At 39.4% G+C, this 23,627-nt stretch overlaps 1 protein-coding gene across 1 annotated transcript in view; it reads right to left on the reverse strand.

The window, feature by feature from the left end:
• ACBD6 (acyl-CoA binding domain containing 6) overlaps positions 1-23,627 on the reverse strand; it is a 202,345-nt gene that overhangs the window by 6,811 nt on the left and 171,907 nt on the right. Inside the window, 1 exon segment of the mRNA XM_044001699.1 lies at positions 9,731-9,761. Coding sequence (XP_043857634.1) covers positions 9,731-9,761 — 31 coding nt within the window.

Here is a 23,627-nt window from a genome sequence, read left to right on the forward strand (position 1 = left end):
GAATTTGAGGTATGGATAAACGTTACAGTATGTCTTCAGTCAGAGATTTTGTATAATCACAGGGAATGCCTACCATGTGTCACCTTTATTAAAACACTGTTTATAAATAAAACACTATTATTATAGTGTTTTATAAATAAAACACTATTATAAGTAAAACACTATTATTATAGAAAAGGGAAATTGGCAATATAGGAAAAAGCAGTAAACTGTAGAGATGAGGTAAAGGAAAAGAATATAAGTTAAGCCTCTTTAGGCTAGTACTTTGACACGATGAAGAACCCACATATGGGAATACTCTATAAGAAGATGGTAAAGTGTTGAGTGAAGGAAGCATTTGAAAGGTAATTCTTAGAATCTTTGACATAGAATCATCCAATTGGCCTCTACTGTATATTGCTTTTTGCTGTTACATAATTTTTCCTCTGTTTATGTCTTATTTTTCTATTTTCTATAAGATCCTTGAAGGCAGAGGTCATGTCATATCTTTTTGTATCCCCCATAATGCTTAGCATAGTCTTGGGTATTTCATAGGTGATCAATAATAGGTCATTGACAAGTATTTGCATCTTCAGTTAAAAATGGGGTACAAACTATTTTGAGATGTGACTTATGAACTTCCTACTCATTCCAAACAGACACAAAAATGGGCAAGATGAAGATGGGAGAAGTGTGCAAAGAGGGAAAATGGGCTGAATTTTGTATGAAATTAATGAGGAAATGGGTTGGTACTCACACTGCTGGGAAATCCAAAAATGGTCATCAGCCCATCTCGGAAAAGCTTGAAAAAATCTCTAGGGGTTAGAACAGCTGCTGAATTTATGGTACCCTGGGAACCTCTATTTGTCAAGTGCCAGAGAGGCAGCCCTGACACTGGCACAGGTGAAGATGAATTTTCATTCAGCACAGTTCGCCTTCTGACTCCATTAATCCTCGGGGTTTTGATGATGAATTTCTTTCTTTCTTTTTAAAAAATTTTTATTTATTTTCACTCTAATGTCTCCTCCCACTGCCCTGCAACAGCATGGAAGGAGCAGAACAGATGGTGCTTTACAGGGAAGATGGAGAGCCCATGAGGATACAAAGCCAGCCCACTCTGAAATCACATGACTACATGTGCAAGGAAAAGCCTTGATTTCCTCTGGGAGACATAGAAGCAATGATGTTAGTATTCCCGGTGGAGAGAGGGGAGGGGGGGAAAGACTAACAGGCCATTTATGAGGAAGACCACATTCATACCGATCAACTCTTCAACAAGGACCATATTTAATCATAAAATAACAGAAGCACCAATTCCTGAAGGTCAGTGAATACTAAAGTACAATGGAGGCAAACAGGTGCCATAGTATGTTGCTACCCAAAGTCCACGTGGGATGAACTGGTAAGGACATATGATAGTAGAATACTGGCCTCTATTTAACCCTTCTGTTGGCTCTGACCCCAGCTTTAATCGGAAGGGGCCAGTATTTACAACCCTTCTAAGGATGGAGTTTGACACCTGCTGTAATCACAAAAACTGTCATCACAAGGACAGCTGTCAGGACAAACTGTAATTAATAAAAAAGAATGGACAGAGCCTAAAGAAATCCCCAACATCTCACTATTCTCACTGAATTGAACCATATTTATAGTTATAATGAAGTTCCTAAAATAGTTACTTATACTGAAATAAAATGAAATCAAATCAGTAAATATGTATTGAATAGCTAAAAACTGGTCTGGGGTAGGTGTAGTAAAGATTGATGTTAACCTAGTAAATTAAAGGGTATTTTGTTTTAATTTAACTTAATGGAAAAAAAGAATTACTTTAAAAGTGTTTATTACATAATCTGCATAATTTCATTTTGAGGCATTTTTAAATGAGTACTTTTACTTTTTAAAAAGTTCATTTTAATTTGAAATATTTGCTATGTTACCAATCATTCGACAAATCATATTGTGTTGTGTCTACCTATCTTAATTATTAGCATTATCCCATTTGTTTTCTTTACAATGATTAATAAAACTACTTTGAAAGACAGCGACAGAGGCTTTATCTAGCAAGGAATCATTTGAGGTGTAAAATTTCTGAAATGGAATAATTTTTTACAATGACAACAATTCATTGCATAGGAAATAGAATGCAAATAAGTACATGAGCATGGAGACATGGGTATGATACACACAGACACACACACAAAATGTCAATAGCCTTGAAAAATAGCCATTACTTGGCCAAGGTGGTCAATGAGTGGAAAAGAATTTGGGTTTGCATTTAATTTTTCTATTGCACCTATGTACCACCCACAGGGAGAATGTAATATTTAAAAATTGGTGGGATGGTGAGTTTTTTGTATTACTTATAAGATTATCTGCCGTGGGGATTATCTATGGCAAATATTTAATCCTGAGCTGACTTCCCCTTACAACCCAGCAGGCTCCAGAGTTGCTTTCCCTCATTGTCCAGCTGGTGTATGCCCAGGGAATTCAAACTAATTTTAATATCCATCCAAACAAAATATAATTAAGAAGGCAGGTCATATGTGTAAAAACTGTATAATGCATTTCAAAGTCAAACAAAAATGACATTGAATTATCCATTGTTTTGAATTATCCCTACCACTGCTCCCTTCTATTAAAACAGGCTATAGATATAATTATATATATACATACTGATATATATATATATGTTAAATTGTAGGATCCAACACTAAATTGAGATTTTTGTGGAAAGTAAAATACAAAATACATAGGCATACACTGAAAATTTCCACAAAAATGACCATACAACATAAATGAAACTGTATTTACATTTCTTTCATTTCAAATAAAGATTCCTTATTCATTCATTTTATCTATCATTATAGTTATTTTCTTCTTAAGAATAGAAAACTTGTATTATAAGTGCTTTAAAGTTTGCAAAGTGCAAACTTATGTATATTTATCTAAATTGTTACAAACCCTGATCAGCTAAGTTATATTTTTATCTCCATTTTACAGATGAGGATGCTGAGGCTGTGAGTGTAAGTGACTTGGCCAGAGTCACACAGCCTAGGTAAGAGTGAGGTAGGATATAAACTCAGGTCTTCCTGACTCCCAAGTCCAACATTCAATCCACATTTGGCACCTAGCCAAATAAAACTTTTCTATGAGCCAAACTTAGTGGAAAAAGCACAGTGTCTGTATTCAAGTATGTTACATGATCCCACATCCATGTTTCAAGTGTGGTAACTCATCTCTAGAGCTGACCATCTCTTTTCTCACAAGGCCTGTGCAATCTGGGCAGGAAGTGGGAGGTAAACAGAAAGGGCACGAGAATGTTCTCCCCTGGAACATGGGGACACATCTAAAACATGTTGACAAGTCTCTAGACTCGCCTCTTTCTGATGAGAACACCCCCCAAGGTGAGCCATTTTTGACTCCTTTTGTTCTCCCCTCATCTTCAATCAGTTGCCAAGTCTCATCAAATGTACCAGTACATCTTCCTTCCACCTAACTTAGCTGAGGCAGCATTCATTCAACGCCTCCTATGTGCCAGGCCCTGTGCTAAGGACTTTGCAAGTATTTCATCTGAGCCTCCCAACAATCCTGGGAGGTAGGTGCTATTATTATCCACATCTTACAGATGAGTGAAGTGAGGAAAACACAGGGTAAGTGACTTGCCCAAGGTCACACAGCTAGTAAGTGTCTGAGGCTGAATTTGAACTCTGTTCTTCCTGACTCCAAGCCCAGCTTCTACTCACTGTACCATCCAGCTACCTCAATTTGTTTGAACCATAAAAAAAAAACTAGCTTCTAATCAGCTTCCTTATTTATGGTTTCTGTTCTCTCCAATTCATCCTCCATGTAGCTGCCAACAGAGTCTTCCTCTGTGTACATCTGTCCATCACCTCACAGTTCAATGAACTTCAGGGGCTCTCTCTTACCTCCAGAGTCAAATGCAAAGTCCTCTGATTTACATTTAAAGCCCTTTAAAACCAGGCCCTTTCTTATCTTCCTAGTCTTCTTATACCTCCCTCCCTTCAGCATACTCCCGGAATCCAGGGACATTGGCATTCTTGCTGTTACTCAGGAGTTAAGTCAAGTCTCACCACCTGTCAAAAACTTTTCCACATGCTTGCTGCTAATACCCTTTCCTCTGAGATAACTTCCCATCTATTCCATATTTTCTTGTCCTTACCTATTTACATATTGTTTTCTCCATTAAAATGGAAGCACTGTGAAGGAAGGGACTTGTTTTTTTACCTTTCTTTATATGCCCTGAGCTAAGCACATTCTGGAATGTAGTAAATGCTTAAAAGTGTTTGTTAACTGACTACAAAGCTGTCGAAATAATGTTCCTAAGGAAAGTATGACTGACCATCATGGTACTCCTCTACTCAAAAAATTTAATTGTGTTTCTATTAAATCTAAGAGAAAATGCAAACTCCTGAGGCCAGGCATTTAAAGGCTTCCAAAATCTGGCTCCCATCTACCTTTCCAGCTTTATTTCAAATCACTATCCTTTATATAATCCACATTCCAGCCAAACTGCACCAAGAGCTTCGTTTTGAACTTGACATGACAACTTAAGCCTCCACTCACTGTATAAAAAAATGTCCTCTGAGGGGCAGCTAGGTGGCACAGTGGATAGAGCACCGGCCCTGGAGTCAGGAGTACCTGAGTTCAAATCCAGCCTCAGACACTTAACACTTCCTAGCTGTGTGACCCTGGGCAAGTCACTTAACCCCAACTGCCTCACTAAAAAAAAAAAAAAAAAAAAAAGAATGTCCTCTGAATCTACAATGTGCACATTCACACTCTCTCATGCTCGATCTCTGCCTTGAAGGATCAGCTGACCTGCCAGTTCCTCAGTGAACTTCCCAGACCACTTCTACCTCCTCAAATTATTTTGTACTGACTTATCTGTATGACTACTGTACCATCCAGAGGAGTATCAGTTCCTTGAAGGTAAGGGCTACCTCGTTTCTGTCTTTGTACCCCCAGGGCCTGTCACAGAGAAATTGCTTAGTAAATGCTCTTTTATTGAATGTGTATTCCTGGCATATGGCACAGTGCCTTTAATATATAGAAGTCCCTTAAGAAACATTTGAGATGCTCAGAAATAACTGAATTGGCAGGGGTCTTCTTCCCTTTGGAGGTGCTTTCTTGATAAAATATGTATCCCTAGGGCAGCTAGGTAGCACAGTGGATAAAGCACCGGCCCTGGATTCAGGGGGACCTGAGTTCAAATCAGGCCTCAGACACTTGGCACTTACCAGCTGTGTGACCCTGGGTAAGTTGCTTAACCCTCATTGCCCCACAAAACCAAAACAAAATATGTATCCCTGAATTTAGGATTTCTCCTTTCTGATTCTCTGAAGTTGAGATTTATGTCTTATTACCCTGAAACACTTGGCGATTATCACCACTAGAAGCTGGTGGTGTTTATCTATTCCAATAATCTGGGCAGATATGCGTTCTCCCCTAAGGTACTCTCTTCTTCCAAGGCTCTATTTAGCCCTGTGATCTTTACCCTCTTCAGTAGCTCTGCCATGTGGCTGTTGTGGTTGGTTGGTGGGAGTCTATGTATGAGTGAAGGGATGTCTTGCAGGTTAGAGGGTCCCAAAATCCTATCTGGATTATGGCTGCTGGTTATGGCTCCTGATTTAGGTACTATCAGACAGAATCTTGATATAAATGACAGAATGAAAGCCAACCCAATGGGAAAAAAAGATGCAAAAAGAATGTGAAGGGAAGGATATGCACTAATGGAATTTGATGGCTTTGTGTTTTCTAAATTATGGGTTTCACTGAAATATTGTGGTTAGGCTATGTTATAATTAGTTGTGATTCAGAATTTTTATCCATATCTTTCTTATTTAATAGTCACAGAAGGAAGTTAATGGTAGTATCTTCCACTGGAGATTATTCTCCTGTTAATCTTATTTTTTTTATTTTTATTTTTTTAATTTTAGTGAGGCAATTGGGGTTAAGTGACTTGCCCAGGGTCACACAGCTAGTAAGTGTTAAGTGTCTGAGGCCGGATTTGAACTCAGGTACTCCTGATTCCAGAGCCGGTGCTCTATCCACTGCACCACCTAGCTGCCCCTGTTAATCTTATTTTTACACTGTTTTTTGCATGCTGTAAGATCTTTGAGGGCAGAGACTATTTTGCCTTTCTTTGTATCCTCAGTGCTTAGCATAGTCCCTGGCACATAGTAGGTGCTTCATAGATATTTTCTGACTTGGCAGCAGTGTAGGTGACTGTTTTTGTGCACGGTTAGAAGTCAGGTTAGGCAATAGCCAGCCACGGGGTGTCTTCAGGACCTGCTTCAACAGAAATGCCATCCCCACATGCTTCCAAGCTGGTCCTCCTTTTCTTGCCCCTGGAGGCAGTGTACACACACACACACACACACACACACACACACACACACACACACACACACACTCTGCAGAGGAGTGAGCACTTCAGGATGCTTATACTGGGAGGGAACAGGAGAATCGAATTCTTTTCTCTTTTCAAGTAAACCTGTTGAGGGACTTCCTTGTAAGGTTTATACACTTCTGCTTTTTAAACTTTAGGTAGGAGAGCAGGATCCAATGATATGTTTTTCTCCACTAAAGTCTTACCCTACATGCTTCAATGGCGTGGTGCTAACCCTGGTTTTCAAAAACAATGCCTTCCCCAAGCTGGCCAGGCTGTATGAATGATCCTGGTGAGACTCAGTAAGTCTGTCATTTCAGGACTTGCCCAGCTAGATTCAGAGGTTCACATCACAAGATGGGGAACCACTAACTGATGAATTTTTTTGGCTTATCTATTCATGAAGATCATTTGCTAAGGTATGAAGGGGTTATGATCTACATTGTTGGATGGAGTAATCACCCTGATGAAATCAAGGATCCTTACAATAGTAAAATATATTATAATCTGTACATGCTGGTTCATCTCCCAGAAGTCTGAGGAGCATTTAAATTTGGTTTTTCACATCTCGCATTGTCTATGGTACATAGATGGGATAAGCCAGAGCAGTGGACAAAGGAAGGGTGCCTGGGGGCTTTATGATGATTACAGAAGAAGGGCAATAGGACTGGCATGCTTATAATGACATCCGTGAGTCTCTTATCCTGGACTTGGTAATTTTTAGTCCAGAGGCTTCAGTATTGGTGGTCACAAATCTTTCCTCGTCATACCTAAATAGAATCTTCTAATGGCAGCACATAGTACTAAAATACAAAAACTATGCTATAGGAAGATCTTTTCCACATGTTCTCTCACAATAAAGGTGAAGGAGTGTTAGGAGCCCCTATATCTACTGTTAAGAGTTCTAACTTCTACTGGAATATCCAGGGAACCCTTGATCTCATTCCTACTATTCATTTATGTAAAGTCCAGGGGCTGAGGATTTTTTGGGAACTCCTAGAACTCCTGTAAAGTCAACATTTTCCCATTCCACCTCCACATCTCTTAAGCTCTATAGTTCAGGTGCAAGAACTGGACATACTAGATTATTTTGCCAGGGTTCAGCACTGGATTTCCTGTGGTCCATTCTAATGAAAAAGTACATTTGGGGGTCCAAATCTCCTCTCTAACATCTTCTGGGATTTAGGAGTTCTTCTGCTAAATATTAACTCTAGTGGTTACTTTAAAATATTTTAGACTGGAGTGTTCTTATTCCTTTTTTCAGTGAAGCATGCAAATTGTTGGTTTCAATTTATAAATTTAGAAAAAATCCTTACCAACTTGAGGGAGTTAAAAGTAATATATGTGAAATCTCCTGAAGGTAAAAATGCTATGGTAGCATTACTATATCACTATTATTGATTTATCTTAATTATTCAGTATTTTGCCAAAAATTTTTCAAGTGGGTCCAATTAGATAAGAGAGATGATCACTGTTGCCATCTTAAATCAGTTAGTTGTTTGTTTTAGTTTTAAAAGGGTTGAAATCTAAAAATATAAGAGTTATATATGCTATCATGTATGGAAAAAGAATATTGTAGTTTAGAGAAATCTGTAGTCATGTTTATTTCAAAGGAACATCCAAAATGTCAATGACCTTAATAAAGCAACATCATGGGGATTAAATATGAATGAAATTTAAGAAGAAAGGCAGTGTGGTATAGTGGGTAGAAATTCAGTTTTGGAATCGGGAAGACATGAGTTCATCTGCCTCTAGAACATTCTAGCTATGTAAAAGCTTGGGACAGGTCAATTAACCTGTCAGTTTCCTAAGGCAAATCTTGAAGACTATAATTTATTGATCTACAATGGTAGAGGATTTTCCATATCAGAGTTATTTGCAGGGATGAAATCACAAGAATAGATTCCTTCTTCACTCCCCGCCTCCCCGCTAAGGTGTGAGAAGTTATTCTTATTTTTACTTAATATGAAAGAATACCTAAGATGAATAGGAACATTTTTGCTGTCATTTCCACAGAAAGGGGGAATGGCTTTCCTAAATATTTGACATTTTCTGTTCTTTCCCACTTTTCCCTCTAAGATTTGAAAAACGTATCCATTAATGTGATCATTCAGACACCTCTTTTCTAGCCTATGTCTAATTCCATAGTCAAAAGAGGAAAGATATAGGATAAGGAATGGACCTGAGATTTCACAGGCAGAGGGAATTCTGGAGTAAGGAAATCTTCAGCATCTTTTGGGCAACTTATAATCTTGGGAAGTTACCTAAAGCACTGAAGGGCTAAGCAATTTGTTCACAATAACAGCCAGTACATAAGCAACAGGACTTGAACCCAGGTTGTTAGAAATGCAGCTAACTACTCTTCGTGTTGCGCAGCTCAAGTGTTGGCAGCCCTGGTGTTGCTAGCAGGTCGCTGTTCAAAAATGCCAAGCAGGCAGCAGTTGGTGAGTGAAGGCTTTATGCATCTTCTTGAAGATGGGCACTCTTCTGAATGTGCTGGAGAGTGCAGTGAACTGAGGTCCCTCACCTCTATTTATACCCCTCAAAGGGGTCCCTTCTGACCAATCACATTAAGGCATTTTGATGCCCCTCATTTACATTTCAGTTATTACAGTTGCTATTTATACAGAATAACAGTAACAGCCTAAGAACCCATCAGGTGGTACCAGTTAACCAATCAGATTTTACGAACTACGATAACCTATTCTGGGCAAGACTGTTAGCTCCCCCTCAGAACAATACTGTGTTAACATACATAACTCTTCAAGAAAGAAAACCTGTCTTGGGGTTTGACCAATCAGACTGCTCCATTTACCAACCAATCAGATTGCGGCCTTAGGCCCCAACCCTATGCAGCAGTAAGAATGTTCACATTCCCCACTAAACAGTGCTTGTGTAAATATAACCTTTCAAAACAAAACTCAAGTCAGGGCTTGAGCTCTGAGTCACGTGAGGATCACCTCGGGTACCCCAAGGTGAACTCCTAGCCCAGCCTGACTCCCACAAAACCCAGGCCCTTCTTCAGGCCCCAATCGGGCCTAAGGCCCAGAAGCCTCAGCTGGAAGCCTCATGTGCTGAGAGGCCCCCTGCTGGGAGGTTTGGGGGGGGGGGGGGGGGCCACAAAGCTGTTGGGCCTGAAACCGGACTCACTCTCTGCCTTTAGAGCTCTGAGAAGAGTCCAAATATAGTCTTTTCTCTCAAGGTCAAAGCTGGGAGAACCCAAAGCCCAAAGCCAGGAAGACCTGGGTTCAAGGCCAGCTCTCTAGTCCCTATGCTATGTTGCCTCTCTGAAGACATAGAACAGTATCAATTACAATTCTATAATATTAATCAATAGCTTACCATAATGTAGGGCTGTCTGACCTTCATTATCCTAAAAAGAAAGGAAATAACACATTTTAGAATGTCAAGCAAGTGATTTGTTGTTTAATTGTTTTTCGGTTATGCCTGGCTCTTTGTGACCCCGTTTGGGGTTTTCTTGGCTGAGACACTGGAATGGTTTGCCATTTCCTTCTCCAGTTCATTTTACAGATGAGGAAACTGAGACAAATAGGGTTAAGTGACTTGCCTAGGGTCACACAGCTAGTAAGTATCTGAGGCTGGATTTGAACTCAAGACAAGTTAAATGTTGAACAACAACCACAACCACAACCACAACCACAACAACCAACAAAAAACCAACAAAAAGCCTCACAGCAAGTCCAGTGGTAGGGAGACAACTTTTCAGTCAGCCTTTCCCCCTGTATTGTTGTTTGGTTAGGATGGCATTAGCAAAAGTGTCTGATCCCAGAGTTACAGCAGGATTGTGGGACAAGGGGAAATCCCAGCATGTGTGCTAGTGTGGTGATGGGCTCACATAACAGAGCACAATAAGATGGGAGCAGGTAACCTCCATCACAATAATAAAACAGCAAAATGCTGAAGAGGCAGGTTGTCAGATAAATGATTTGAAACACTTTCCTAGCGTGTGCTTGATTGTCATATGGACCTCCAAGCTTAGCACCCTACCCCTGCTTTCCAATTTCCATCCTAGCACTTGGATTTGGCAGTGCCTGAGAAATGCTGATTCATGATTCAGCATGACCTGTGGTTTATGTTTGCATTTTAGATTATACCCCTTCTTCCCCAGAAGGGGTTTTGCCTTCAGATCCAATTATGTCTCTAACTAAGGAAAATCCAACCCCTTGTGGCAAGAAATGCTAACAAATGGGCCCTTTTACTATTTTAAGCTGTTAGTGAATGACTATAATATGTGAGTAAGAAACTATAAAGCCCACGCAACTATGTTCCAAGATTCACAATTGTATCACATCACAGGAAGAACAATGGCAGTGAAAAGATGGGTTTTTCTCTTAGGGAATCACATTAAAAAAGATGGGCCTTTGTTTTAGGGAGAAAGTTAGGATCATTAAAAATACTGGAGATCTAGGATCCTGTGAGTCTGAGTCTTGAGATTAAATAGAAGCTGACAAGTATAGCAACTATGAAACCCTGGGAAAGTCACAAAATACAAAAATTTACATTTGGAAAGACCTCAGCAGTTACCAACCCATACCCTGAAAGGGACCCTTATTATAACAAGTTGGGGAAATCCCCACTTGACAAGTGGTAACCAGCCTTTACTAAAAGAGGTATAACGAGGGGGAACTCACTAACCCTCTCAAAAGAAGCCTATTTAACTTTTGGACAGTTCCAACTGTAAGTCTTTTTTCTTCCTTCTGACAAAGTCTAAACTTTTACTGTATTAGAAAAGGAACATCTTATGAGGGAGGGAAAAAAAGCAACAAAATTTATATAGAGGAACAAAAGATCAAGAATCTTAAGGGTAATAATGAAAAAAAAAAGTAGGAAGGATATGGGGGTGTTCATCTGTTTACCAGATCGCAAACTGTACTACAAAATGGCAAAAGCATTGAAACTATTTGAGACAGCTTAAAAAGGTTAGAGGTTGGTCAGTGGCACAGATTAGGTACACAACACAGAGAAACATAGTAGTAGCACAGCCTTTGGTAACCCCAAAGACCCAATTACTGGAGGAAGGACTCACTATTTAACAAAAACTGCTAGAAAAACTGGATAGCAATCTGCAGAAGCTGAGTTTAGACCCACATCTCATGCCATTTACTAAGAATAACCACAGCAATACCACCTTGCATTGATACAGTAGATTAAGGTTTGCACATTATTTTGGTGATACTATCTCATTTTATCTTGACAATAACCTGGGGAACTTAGGTTCTACTATTACTTCCATTTTTACAGATAAGGAACTGAAGATGACAGAAGTTGAGTGACTTGCCCAGGGTCCCATGGCTACAGTAAGTGTCTCAACCTGGATTTCATCTCAGGTCTTCCTGACTCTAAGTCTAGCACACTATATCCACTACACCTTCTATGTAGTTTTCACCATGATAAGTTCCAAATGAACACATGAAACCTAGATATCACATCATAAAGAAGTTAAAGGAGCAAGGAATACATTACCTTTTTAGCTCTATCAACAGTGGAGGAGCTCATGAAGAAACAAGGGATAGAAAGATCACCCAAGATTAAATTTAAAATTTTGATTATTATAAAATTTAAAAGTACTTGTGCAGACAAATCTTAAAATTAGAAGGCAAGCAGGTAGATAGGAAGTTTCTCTCATAAAAACCTCATATCCAAGATAAATACAGATAAATTTTCAATGGATATGAACAGGTAATTTTCTTTTTTTCTTTTTTTGGTGGGGCAATGAGGGTTAAGTGACTTGCCCAAGGTCACACAGCTAGGAAGTGTAAAGTGTCCGAGTGCGCATTTGAACTTGGGTCCTCCAGAATCTAGGGCCCGTGCTTTATCCACTGTGCCATCTAGCTGCCCAAACAGGTAATTTTCAAAAGAAGAAATCCAAGCTACCAATAAAGCACATGAAAAAATGTTCCAAATTAGCAATGATTAGAGAAATGTTAAAAGTTCTACCTCATACCCATGAGATTGGCAAAGATTCCAAAAAAAAAAAAAAAGAATATGGCAAATGCTGACATTTGTAGGAAAATAGGCATTTACTATATGACTTTTGGTGGAAGTGTGAACTGTATACCTACTCTGGAAAGCAAACTGGAACTATGTCCCAAAACTTATTAAAACGGTGCCTATAACTTTTGACTCAGCTATACCATTATTAGGCTCTTACATCAAAGAGATCAAAGGAAGAGGAAAAGGACCTGTGTGCATGGAAATATTTACAGCAGTTCTTTTCATTTTAGCCAAAAACTGGAAACTAAGCAGCTGACCTCCTTTTGAGGAATGGCTAAACAAATAGGAAAGTGATAGAATGTATGTATAGGAATGTGATAGAATACTACTGTGCCATAGGAAATGAAATTCCAAGAAATCTGGAAAGACCTGCAAGAAATGATGCATAGTTGGGGCAGCTAGGTGGTGCAGTGGATATAGCACTGGCCCTGGATTCAGGAGGACCTGAGTTCAAATTAGGCCTCAGACACTTAACACTTACTAGCTGTGTGACCCTGGGCAAGTCACTTAACCCCAAGTGCCTTACCAAAGAAAACAAAAACAAAAACAAAAAAAGGAAATTATACATAGTCAAGTGAGAAGAACTAGAACAATCTATAAAATGACAGCAAAATGGCAGAGAAAAGCAACTTATAAACTATGAGTCCAAAGGACTAAAGATGGTACATGTCACTCACCTCCTGGCCAGTGTGAGATTCAGTTTTTACTGGACTATGTACGTTTGTGATTAGAGATCTGTCTGTGCACCTATCTTTGTTCAATGGGGCAGTGACAGGAGGAGCAGATTACAAATGCATGTAAAAATAAATAATTTTTCAAAAAAATCTAAATGTTTCTTTGCAACTTCCTCTTCTGTACCTGATTCTAATTCAGCCCTTTACACACTTGAACAGAGTTAGCCTCTCTCTCTAGTCCCTCCTTCTCCCACCTTCTTTTCTCCAGCTGAAAACTAAACATCCTTTAGTTCCTTTAAATGATACTTATAGGACTCAAGGACCAACAGCATTTTGATGACCTTCTTCTGAGCACTCTCCAGTTTACCAATGTGCTTCTTAACCTCTATGCCCTAAAATTAAATACAATACTTCAGATGTGGTCTGGCCAAGCCTTTCAAATTCAGCTGAAGACCTCATTAAATAATTACTATATGCCAAGCACAAGCTAAATGCTGCAGATACAAACAGAAAAGCAGGACAGTCCTTGCCCTACAGATATAAACTGTCTTATGGGGAGAAAACACACACAGTAAGTTTTAGGTGCAATCAGATGGAAAGGCCCCTGGTTCTGAGGGTGCCTCAGCCAAGTAGATAGTAATGCATCTTCTTTCATGCCATGTTCATTCATTAAACAATGATCTATTTACGATACCACTTGACAGTGTCAAGAACTTTAGTGGTGAGTTTTCCCTTCCAGTTCCTCAGTAGTTATGGGTCCATCAGATGCAGTGCTTAATGACTAATATTAAGTTCGTGTTCACAGTAAGCACTAGATCTCCCAGATCTTCTTTAGACAAACTGTTGCGGCTGTATAACCATGTCTCCTCTGTCCTGTCGGCACTTGTGAACTTGGCTTTTTTAATCCAAGCATAAAACTTTACTTTTATCCCTGCTGAATTTCATCCTTCAAATCCTCATCATTCATCACATCTTGAACTCTTGCAATAGTGTTCTAATTGTTTTCCCTACCTTAAGACTCTCTTGACTCAAGCACAGGTCTGACCATAACTCTTCCATGTAGCAATTAAAGCCTTTTACAACCTGACTACCGCATACCTTTCCCATAGTATTCCACCGCACACATTTTTTACTCTGACAAAACTGTACTTCCTGCTGTTCGTCACACAGGACATCCCACTCCCGGCTACATGCCTTTGTGCAAGCCTTCCCACATTCTCTCCTCACTTCTTCCTCTTAGAACCCCCCAGTTTCCTTCAAAGGTCAGTTCCTATTACCCCCTACATGAGTCCTTTCCTCACTACCATTATTGTTATTCATTTGCATATATTTTGCAAAAACTTATTTATGTGCTGTTTCCCAGAGAGAATGTAAGCTCCTTGATGCAGGAATGGTTTCATTTTTGTCTCTTTATCCCCAACACCTGGCACTATTCTTGGCACACAGTAGGCTCTTAGTAAATACTTACTAATTGATGGATTGATCTTATTATAGCCAGCTCAGCATTCTAGACTGTCAAAATCTATTTGGATCCTGATTTTGTCACCCAGTGTTTTAGCTATCCCTCCCAGCTTTGTAGAATCCTCAAATTCAATGAGCATGACATCTATCCTTTTATTTAAGGGACTAATAAGAATTCTAAACAGCAAAGATCCCTGGGGCACTCTACTGGAAACCTCCTGCCATGTTGACACTGAACCATAATGACTATTCTTTTGAGTCTGGCCATTCAACCAGTTCCAAATCAATTTAAATGTATTAGTCTTGTCCATGTCTCTTCACTTTTTCCATAAGAATAATATGAAATGCTTTATTAAACGTTTTGCTAAAATCTAGTCTAGGTAAACAACATTTAGGGTAATCCCCCATCTACCAGTTTAGTAACCTAATTAAAAAAAGGAAATAAGGCTTTTCTAGAATGATGCATTCTTTTTAAGTTTGAAAAGTCATTTTAATTGATTCTGAGTTCAATGAATTTTAACTCATATACTCTAACATATATACTTGTTAATATATTTTGTTTTGACACAATAGGTACTTCACAGCAAATAGGCAATTATCATTTAAATGATAACCCTTATAATAGTTTTAATATTTTTTATGTTAAGAAGGAAGTGAGGAATATTCCCCAGGGGAAAAACAGTATTGATTTTTAAGTTAAAAATTTAACTTTTTTCTCAATTACACAAAACCAAAAAATTTTAACATTCTTTAAAAAAATTTTGAGTTCCAAATTCTCTACCTCTTCTCTCCTCTCCCTAAGAAGGCAAGCAAGCTGATATAGATTGTGCATGTGCAGTCTAGAATGATATACTCTTTATTTTATTTTAGCAGGGCAATGAGGGTTAAGTGACTTGCCCAGGGTCACACAGCTAGTAAGTGTCAAGTGTCTGAGGCCGGATTTGAACTCAGGTCCTCCTGAATCCAGGGCCAGTGCTCTATCCACTGTGCCACCTAGCTGCCCCCATGATATATTCTTTTTTTTTTTAAGTGAGGCAATTGGGGTTAAGTGACTTTCCCAGGGTCACACAGCTAGTAAGTATTAAGTGTCTGAGGCCGGATTTGAACTCAGGTACTCCTGAATCCAGGGCCGGTGCTCTATCCACTGCGCCATCTAGCTGCCCCCCCCCATGATATATTCTTAATGAAGCCATCAACTAAATTTCACATCAGTGTTCCTCGTGGTACTGCCATGAGGAATACTGGTGTGAAATTTGGTTGTACAAGGAACCTCCTATCATTTATCAATTTGGAGTATATACCTAGTATGGAATAGAAATGAAAATTAGGAATGATTTCTTTTTTTTTTTTTTTTAGTGAGGCAATTGGGGTTAAGTGACTTGCCCAGGGTCACACAGCTAATAAGTGTCAAGTGTCTGAGGCCGGATTTGAACTCAGGTACTCCTGACTCCAGGGCCGGTGCTCTATCCACTGCACCACCTAGCTGCCCCGGAATGATTTCTTATTAAATTCCAAATTGTTTTTCAAAACGGACTTATCCACAGCTCCATCAATACAACACATGCACCAGGGGCAGCTGGGTGTCGCAGTGGATAGAGCACTGGCCCTGGAGTCAGGAGGACCTGAGGTCAAGTACAGACTCAGGCACTTGACACTTACTAGCTGTGTGACCCTGGGCAAGTCACTTAACCTCAATTGTTTCACCAAAAAACAACACGTGCACCTCCAATGCTGACTATTTCTGTCTTTTGCCATCTTTGCCAAAAATGAAATCTTGGGGTGTGTGTGTGTGTGTGTGTGTGTGTGTGTGTGAGAGAGAGAGAGAGAGAGAGAGAGAAATAAGCATTTATTAAATACCTACTATATGCCAGGCACCATGCTAAGCATTTTACAAATATTAGATCACCTGATCTGCATTGTCTTAATATATTCTCTTACTATTACTGACTTGGAAGGAGCATATAGTTGCTGATGGTTTGCAATTCTACTAAGAACTGTACATATCTAACTAGTTTTCTTAGGAAATCTACTCTGTTACCAGAAAATTCAAAGAGTTGGAAAACTGGTCATGGACATATGACTACTAAAAGTTTTGTCCTTAAGAGTTTATTTTAGCTCAGTGGCTAAAACAAAACATGTAAGATTTCTATTTGTTCTAAAAGTAACAAAACAAGAATACAGCAGTTTAGCTTTAGAGGGGAGTGAAAAGACTGAACACATCTTTCATCTGCACATTACACCGCCACAGCGCCCTTCCATTTTGGCTGCAAGAGTAAAAGCAAACTACTGGATATAATATGTAAATGGATTAATAACTATTGCAAGCACAGCGAGGAACTGACTGAAAGGAAAACAATCAAAGACAGGGTCTATCGATTATTCATCCTTAATAAGACAACAGACCAGATTCACATCCACACAAATGGGTCTCAAGAATGGGCTGGCACTGGAAACTCCAGCTAAGATGACTACATTGACTTCAGCAAGATACTGAAATTGCTAGAGAGGCAGAGGCTGGGGTAGACCTGGCACAGTATAAATGAGTTATTGGAAATATAGAATGCATAATATATGTGAGGTTTTGCTAGCTTGTCATGGGGGAAGAAGAGTAGGAAGGAAAGTGATTCTCATGACAAGGAGCTCCTAGTCTATTTTTGGCCAACATTTTGACCAAAGTACTGGGACCTTTTTAAAATGTCAGTTATTACAGGGAAACTAAAGCTCTTTACTTTAAGTGGAAAAAAGACAAGGACTCCTAGATTACAAAAGAGGTATGTTCGAATAAAGCTGGCTGTAAAGCTAACATCTTAATTTTCCATTGATTTCCATCATAAAAATAAGAGATGCATTTTTTACAGAATGGCTTGAAATCTTTTGGTAACTAAAAAAATGACCAGCTTTTTAAAAAAAAAGGCAGGGGGAAAGCTAGGTGGCACAGTGGATAAAGCACCGACCCTGGATTCAGGAAGACCTGAGTTCAAATCCGGCCTCAGACCCTTGATACTTACTAGCTGTGTGACCCTGGGCAAGTCACTTAACCCTCATTGCCCCACCCCCTCCCCCCCAAAAGTAATCCAGATGTAAGTAGTTGGGCATCAGTGTTACACTTGCACAACTGCAGGACCTTCTCACTTTCCTTTGCAATAAATCAGAGACCAAGGACATTTCAAGAGTTGGAAGGGCTCTCACTGCATATAACCCAACTCATATCTGAATGACAATCCTCTCTACAGCATTTCCCAACAAGTCACAGTTTTCCGGCGATAAGCAAGCCATGATTTTGGGAGGCAGTCTACTCCACATGCAGTCATCTCTAATTGTTAGGAAATTTTTCATCATATTAAGTTTAAATATTCTACCCATTACTCTTGGTATTTCCCTCTGGCATGAAGCAGAAGCAGAACAAATCTAACCCCTTCTCCAAATATCTGAAGACAGGAATTGTATCCTACCTATGGTTTCTTCTTCAGGCCAACCACCACCAATGTTATCCTCATTACCCTAAACATTCAGTTATATTTAATTCAACAAACATTTATTGAGTGCCTTTCATGTGCCAGGAACTGTGCAAGCAGCTTGGAATACAAGGACAGAAATGCCAACGGTTCCTGAGCTTGAAGAGTTTACATTCAACTAGGGGAAAAGAAACAACACATACAAAGTTAACTAAAAACAAAATATAACATAGTGATTTTGAGCAGGGGAAGCTAATAATTGAGGGATCAGAAAAAGCTTCATGGAGAAGGCTGGATAGGGACAGGGATTGCACAGTGGAAGGGGGGAGAAGCAGCATTCTAAGAAACAAGAGAGGGGGCACATAGCCTGTGTAAGCTGTGAGGTAGGAGACTGAATGGTGTATACAGGGAATAACAGGAAGACCAATTTGGCTGGAACATTGAATACTTGGGGGGAAATGATAAGAAACATCTTGAAAGATAGGCTATAGGGGGCAGATAGGTGGTGTAGTGGATAAAGCCCTGGCCCTGGATTCAGGAGGACCTGAGTTCAAATTCAGCTTCAGACACTTGACACTGACTAGCTGTGTGACCCTGGGCAAGTCACTTAACCCTCATTGCCCTGCAAAAAAAAAAAAAAAAGAAAGAAAGAAAAAAGAAAAGAAAAAAAGAAAGATAGGCTGGGGACAGATTATAAAGGATTTTAAATGAAAAAAGGGGAGGGGGAACAAGCATTTATAAAATATCTACTATGTGCCCAGAACTGTTCTAAACCCTTTACCAATATTATCTCATATAATCCTCACAACAACCGTGTGAGGTAAGTGCTGCTATTATCCCCATTTTACAGTTGAGGAGAGAAAGGTTAAGTGACTTGCCCAAGGTAAAACAGCTAGTAAGTATCTGAGGTCATATTTGAACTCAGGTCTCCCTGACTCTAAGACATGCTCTTTATCCACTGTGTCACTAGTTGCCTTCTCTACAAAACAGAGAAGTTTGCATTTTTGTCCTGTAGGCAATAGATTGCCAATTAAGCTTCTTGAAAAGGGGAATGACATCTTCAGGCATATGTTTTAGGAATACCAATTTAGCAGTTCTGTAGAGGATGGGAAAGAGGTTAGAAGCAGGGACACCAATGAAGAGGAGGTAATACAGCAAAGAAGTGGTGAGGGACTGAATTAGGGTAGTAGTTGTGTGAGTAAAGGATCAATCAACTTGGCCATTTTCCTTAAACATGGTTGTCATTGTCCATCATAAAATATGGCCCCAGAACTGAAAATAATACTTTCGATGTAGCTTGAATGTGTGTAATGTGTAATGGAACTAGCACCTCTCTTGTAATGGACACTACACCTTTTTCTCTTAGATCACAATGGATATAGAGCTATAAGGGACCTCAGAGTACTGAAAGTAATTTCACCTAGTACATTTTTCATTTTGGTCACTGTATTTTCCTCTCTTTTTTTGGGGCTAGGTTAGCTAAAGATTTTTTTTTTTTAATTTTGATGGTCTATTCAAAGAACTAGCTTTTAGTTTTGTTAATTCTACAGTCTGTTTTCCATTTTATCTATTTCTCATGTCATTTTCTAGATTTCCTCTAATGTTTTCATCTTGGGTTTATTTTCTGATTTTCTAATTAAAATCAATAAGCATTTATTAAAATCCTACAATGTGCCAAGCATTGTGCTAAGTACTGGGGATACAAAGAGAGGCAAAAAAAAAATAACCCCTATTCTTGAAGAGCTCACAGTCTAATGGGGAAGACAACATACAAAAAATGGGAGATACTTTCACAGGGAAGGCACCAAGATTAAGGAGGATTCAGAAGGGCTTCTTGAAGAAAGTAAAAGGTTAGCTGAGATGCAAAGGAAGTCTGGGCAGCCAGGAGTCAGAGATGAGGAAGAAAAGTGTTCCAGGCATGGAGGACAGCTCGTGAAAATGTATGGAGTTGGGAGACTGAATATTGTGTGCAAGGAATGGCAAGGAGGCCTGTGTCACTACATGTGGGAGATGGGAGACTAGTGGGGGAAGGGGAAGGTGTAAGAAGACTAGAAAGGTAGGAAGGGGAATGTTTTGTTCATTCTTTCATCTCTATCTTGTTCATGTGTGTCTTTTACTTTCTCTAAATGCCTACTCTGTGTTTAGAAACTGATTTTCCAATGCTCCGTTTTTTTGCTGGAATAATTACTATTTACACTTGACCTATGAAGAATTATTAAAGCAGTTAAAAACCAGTCACTTTAAAATGCCCTTTGAGCATGCTCTGTTTTGTGTTCAGTATTCACATTCTCTTGCTTACTATCTGTTTCCAAGAGAACCATGTCTAATTCAAGACTAATGTGTTCAGGTGCTGTGTGTTAAAGTGTTCTAGTGAGATGTGAGATACTTTTTATCCTTTCCTGCCTGAAAACCAATTAGAGCAGGGGGCATGTACATAAGAAGAGGACTTAATTCAAAGAACTGATTGGCAAGTACAAAGTGGAAAGAAAAAGCTTAAGTGATTGTGCTCTAATTTCATTATCTTGTGTCTCATAGTAGAATTAGAGAAGGGGGGGAGCTATGTCTTTGACTAATTCATTATACATTTGAGAGATCTACAACATGGATGAAACCAACTATTTCCATTAATCGATGTTTCTAAAATATTCTATCTAAATGTGGGATGGTTCTGACTGCCCAACATGAAGCCATGTTTGTGTGCATATAAAATGTGTATATATAAAACACACACATATGGGGCAGCTAGGTGGCGCAGTGGATAGAGCACCGGCCCTGGAGTCAGGAGTACCTGAGTTCAAATCCAGCCTCAGACACTTAACACTTAATATCTGTGTGACCCTGGGCAAGTCACTTAACCCCCCATTGCCCTGCAAAAAAAAAAAAAAAATACAAAACACACACATGTGAACTTACTTAAATCTACAATACAATAGCCCCCAGTGTACTTGATAACTTTCCTATGTGAGGTACCTGAAATGACTCAGTATTCTAAACAGTAATCAACACCAAACTATTCAAATCATATGATCATTGAGGATGGGACTTAATTGAGTTGGATGTGAATGGTAGCTCTGAACTACCTATCATCTTCATTTTAGATTACACTTTTTGGCGGGACAGTGAGGGTTAAGTGACTTGCCCAGGGTCACACAGCTAGTAAGTGTCAAGTGTCTGAGGCTGGATTTGAACTCAGGTCCTCTGCAGTCCAGGGCTGGTGCTTCATCTACGGTGCAACCTAGCTGCCCCATTTTTAGATTACATTTAACTAAAAGGAATTATATCAACAATCCCTTGGATGAAAACTAAACACAACTACATGTGTTTATAAAAAGTAAAATAATCTTAAGTACAATAGTACTTGCTTTTGTTCTTTCCCTTTACAAGGGAATGCAAAAGCATGAATGTAGTTCTAAACTAAAAATGTGTTTCTATTCTTTCTGGGTAACCTTAAAATGAAGTATAAAGACAAAATTTCGATGTCTGTAAATTATTTTCAAATACATTGCAAAGACTGAATAAAGAAAACTCTCAAGAATGAGCACATGAGGGGCGGCTAGCTGGCACAGTGGATAAAGCACCGGCCCTGGAGTCAGGAGGACCTGAGTTCAAATCCGGCCTCAGACACTTAACACTTACTAGCTGTGTGACCCTGGGCAAGTCACTTAACCCCAATTGCCTCACTAAAAAAAAAAAGAAAAAAAGAAAAAAAAGAATGAGCACATGAAAGCTTTTACTTACCTATTACAAAACTAGTATTTGCTAATTTTTCTTGATTTAATGAGTTTTACAAAATTCTTTCAGTTTAGCCCAATTTCCCCAGTTTGATAAATCCGTCCTTTTAAAATAGAACCAGGCCCATTCCCAGACATTTCCAAACCATGCCACCTTCCACAACCCACTCCCCTGGCATCTTGGAGTCTGCTTATGAGATTTCTATAGCTAAGTGTCCTGGCCATTTCCAAACCACACCACCCCTCTATCAGCTCTTCTTTGTGTCTTGTCTACCCCCATGAGAATGCAAGTTTGGAGAGGATGGGAAGTGTCTCACTTGCTCATATAGACTCAGTGTTTAGCAGTGTACCTGGCACAGAGTGCTTAATAAACACTTTTTCTTTCATTCATAACAAAGAATTTGGGGGGGGGGCAGGGAGGAGGAAATTGGGGTTAACTGACTTGCTGAGGGTCATACACCTAGTAAGTATCTGAGGCTGGATTTGAACCCGGGTCCGCCTGACTCCAGTGCCAGTGCTCTATTCACTGTACCACCCAGCTGCCCTGTTTTGTTTTGTTAGTAAGAAGAAAAAAATCTTATTACTCCAAATAGTTCAAGGCACATAGTAAAAAGATGAGACAGTACAAAAAAAATCTTTATTCATTATGAATTTTTTCTCTACAATACTTCATTAGAGGCTAGAGTTCAGTGATTTACACTCAGAAGTTATATAGCAAGGAGACAACCAAGTGTAATAAAAAGAACTGGTCTGACATATCTGCACTGAAGGTAATATGAGTTCTCTTGTTTTAGGGAAATGAAATGAACAAAAACTTGCGGTCAACTGAAGTCTCTGTAATATATATACAATGCAATCCAGTAAAGTAAAACACAAAACCTAGCTGGAACAGTCAGATTAAACTCTGAGGATGGGGCCTGGAAGGTACCCAGCCCTGTCCCAGTATAGTTCGTTTAGAAGTTTATTGCTTGTCAAATTCTCACTGTCTCCTTTAAGTTTTATTGCCAATTAACAGTATTTTTACTTCTGCTCAGTCTCCCCACTTGTCAGCTACATATTAGTTTTGTCTGCAATCCATCATGTGTCAGAACCCCAGTCAGTGGGTCAGGGAGTTAGCCCACCAATTCAATACTTGGGACTCAAGAAGAAAGGACAGGACTCAGCACAGGATGCAGCAATTGAGTTGAGACCAGATGTTAAGTGACATGTCTCTTTTTCTCAGAGCAGAATCCCCCTGACCCTAGGGTCCCAACAATGTGTTATTCTTTTATTCTTTATTCTATTTCTTTGACTTCCCAACATAGCCGAAGATAAATTTTAACCCTGTCATCCTTAACAATGTTGAAGCACCTGAGTGACTCTTCCTGTTATTCAGGTTGAATATCTTTAGAGACAGGGGCCCGGAGAGGGGAGTCAGTGGGAACTGTGAGATCTGAAACATCTGACTGTCACTCCCCTGTTTCCTCTTCCTTTGGTTTGACCTTGTTCCCCCTCCCCTTTTCCCCCTTGCTCCTGGAACACGTATGCATGTCTCCATACATTGATCATGAGCTGAACATGCACCCTGGGTGAGACAGGATTGGATGTTAGATTGTGAGCTCGACCTAGTGTGTGTGGGGACTTCCCCTCTGACTGACATTCCTATATAAGGTCAAGGAATGTATTGGCTGGTGCGGTTCATGTATTGAACTTGCCCATTCCTATGGGAATGTAATAAATCTGTCTCTGCTTGACTTGGTGGTCTCCTCGAGTTATTTGGGTAAACTGAGGCAGTTTGCTCCATACACTATCAAAAAATGGAAGGGACAGCTTTGAGATGGTCCTTACAGGGCTCCAAGGAGAGGCTGAATGAACACTTGTCAGGTATGTTATAAGGGAGTGTTTGTCATCTTTGTTCTAAAAT

This window comes from Dromiciops gliroides, chromosome 4 (genome assembly GCF_019393635.1).
Source record: "Dromiciops gliroides isolate mDroGli1 chromosome 4, mDroGli1.pri, whole genome shotgun sequence".
In the NCBI taxonomy this organism is placed as follows: domain Eukaryota; kingdom Metazoa; phylum Chordata; class Mammalia; order Microbiotheria; family Microbiotheriidae; genus Dromiciops; species Dromiciops gliroides.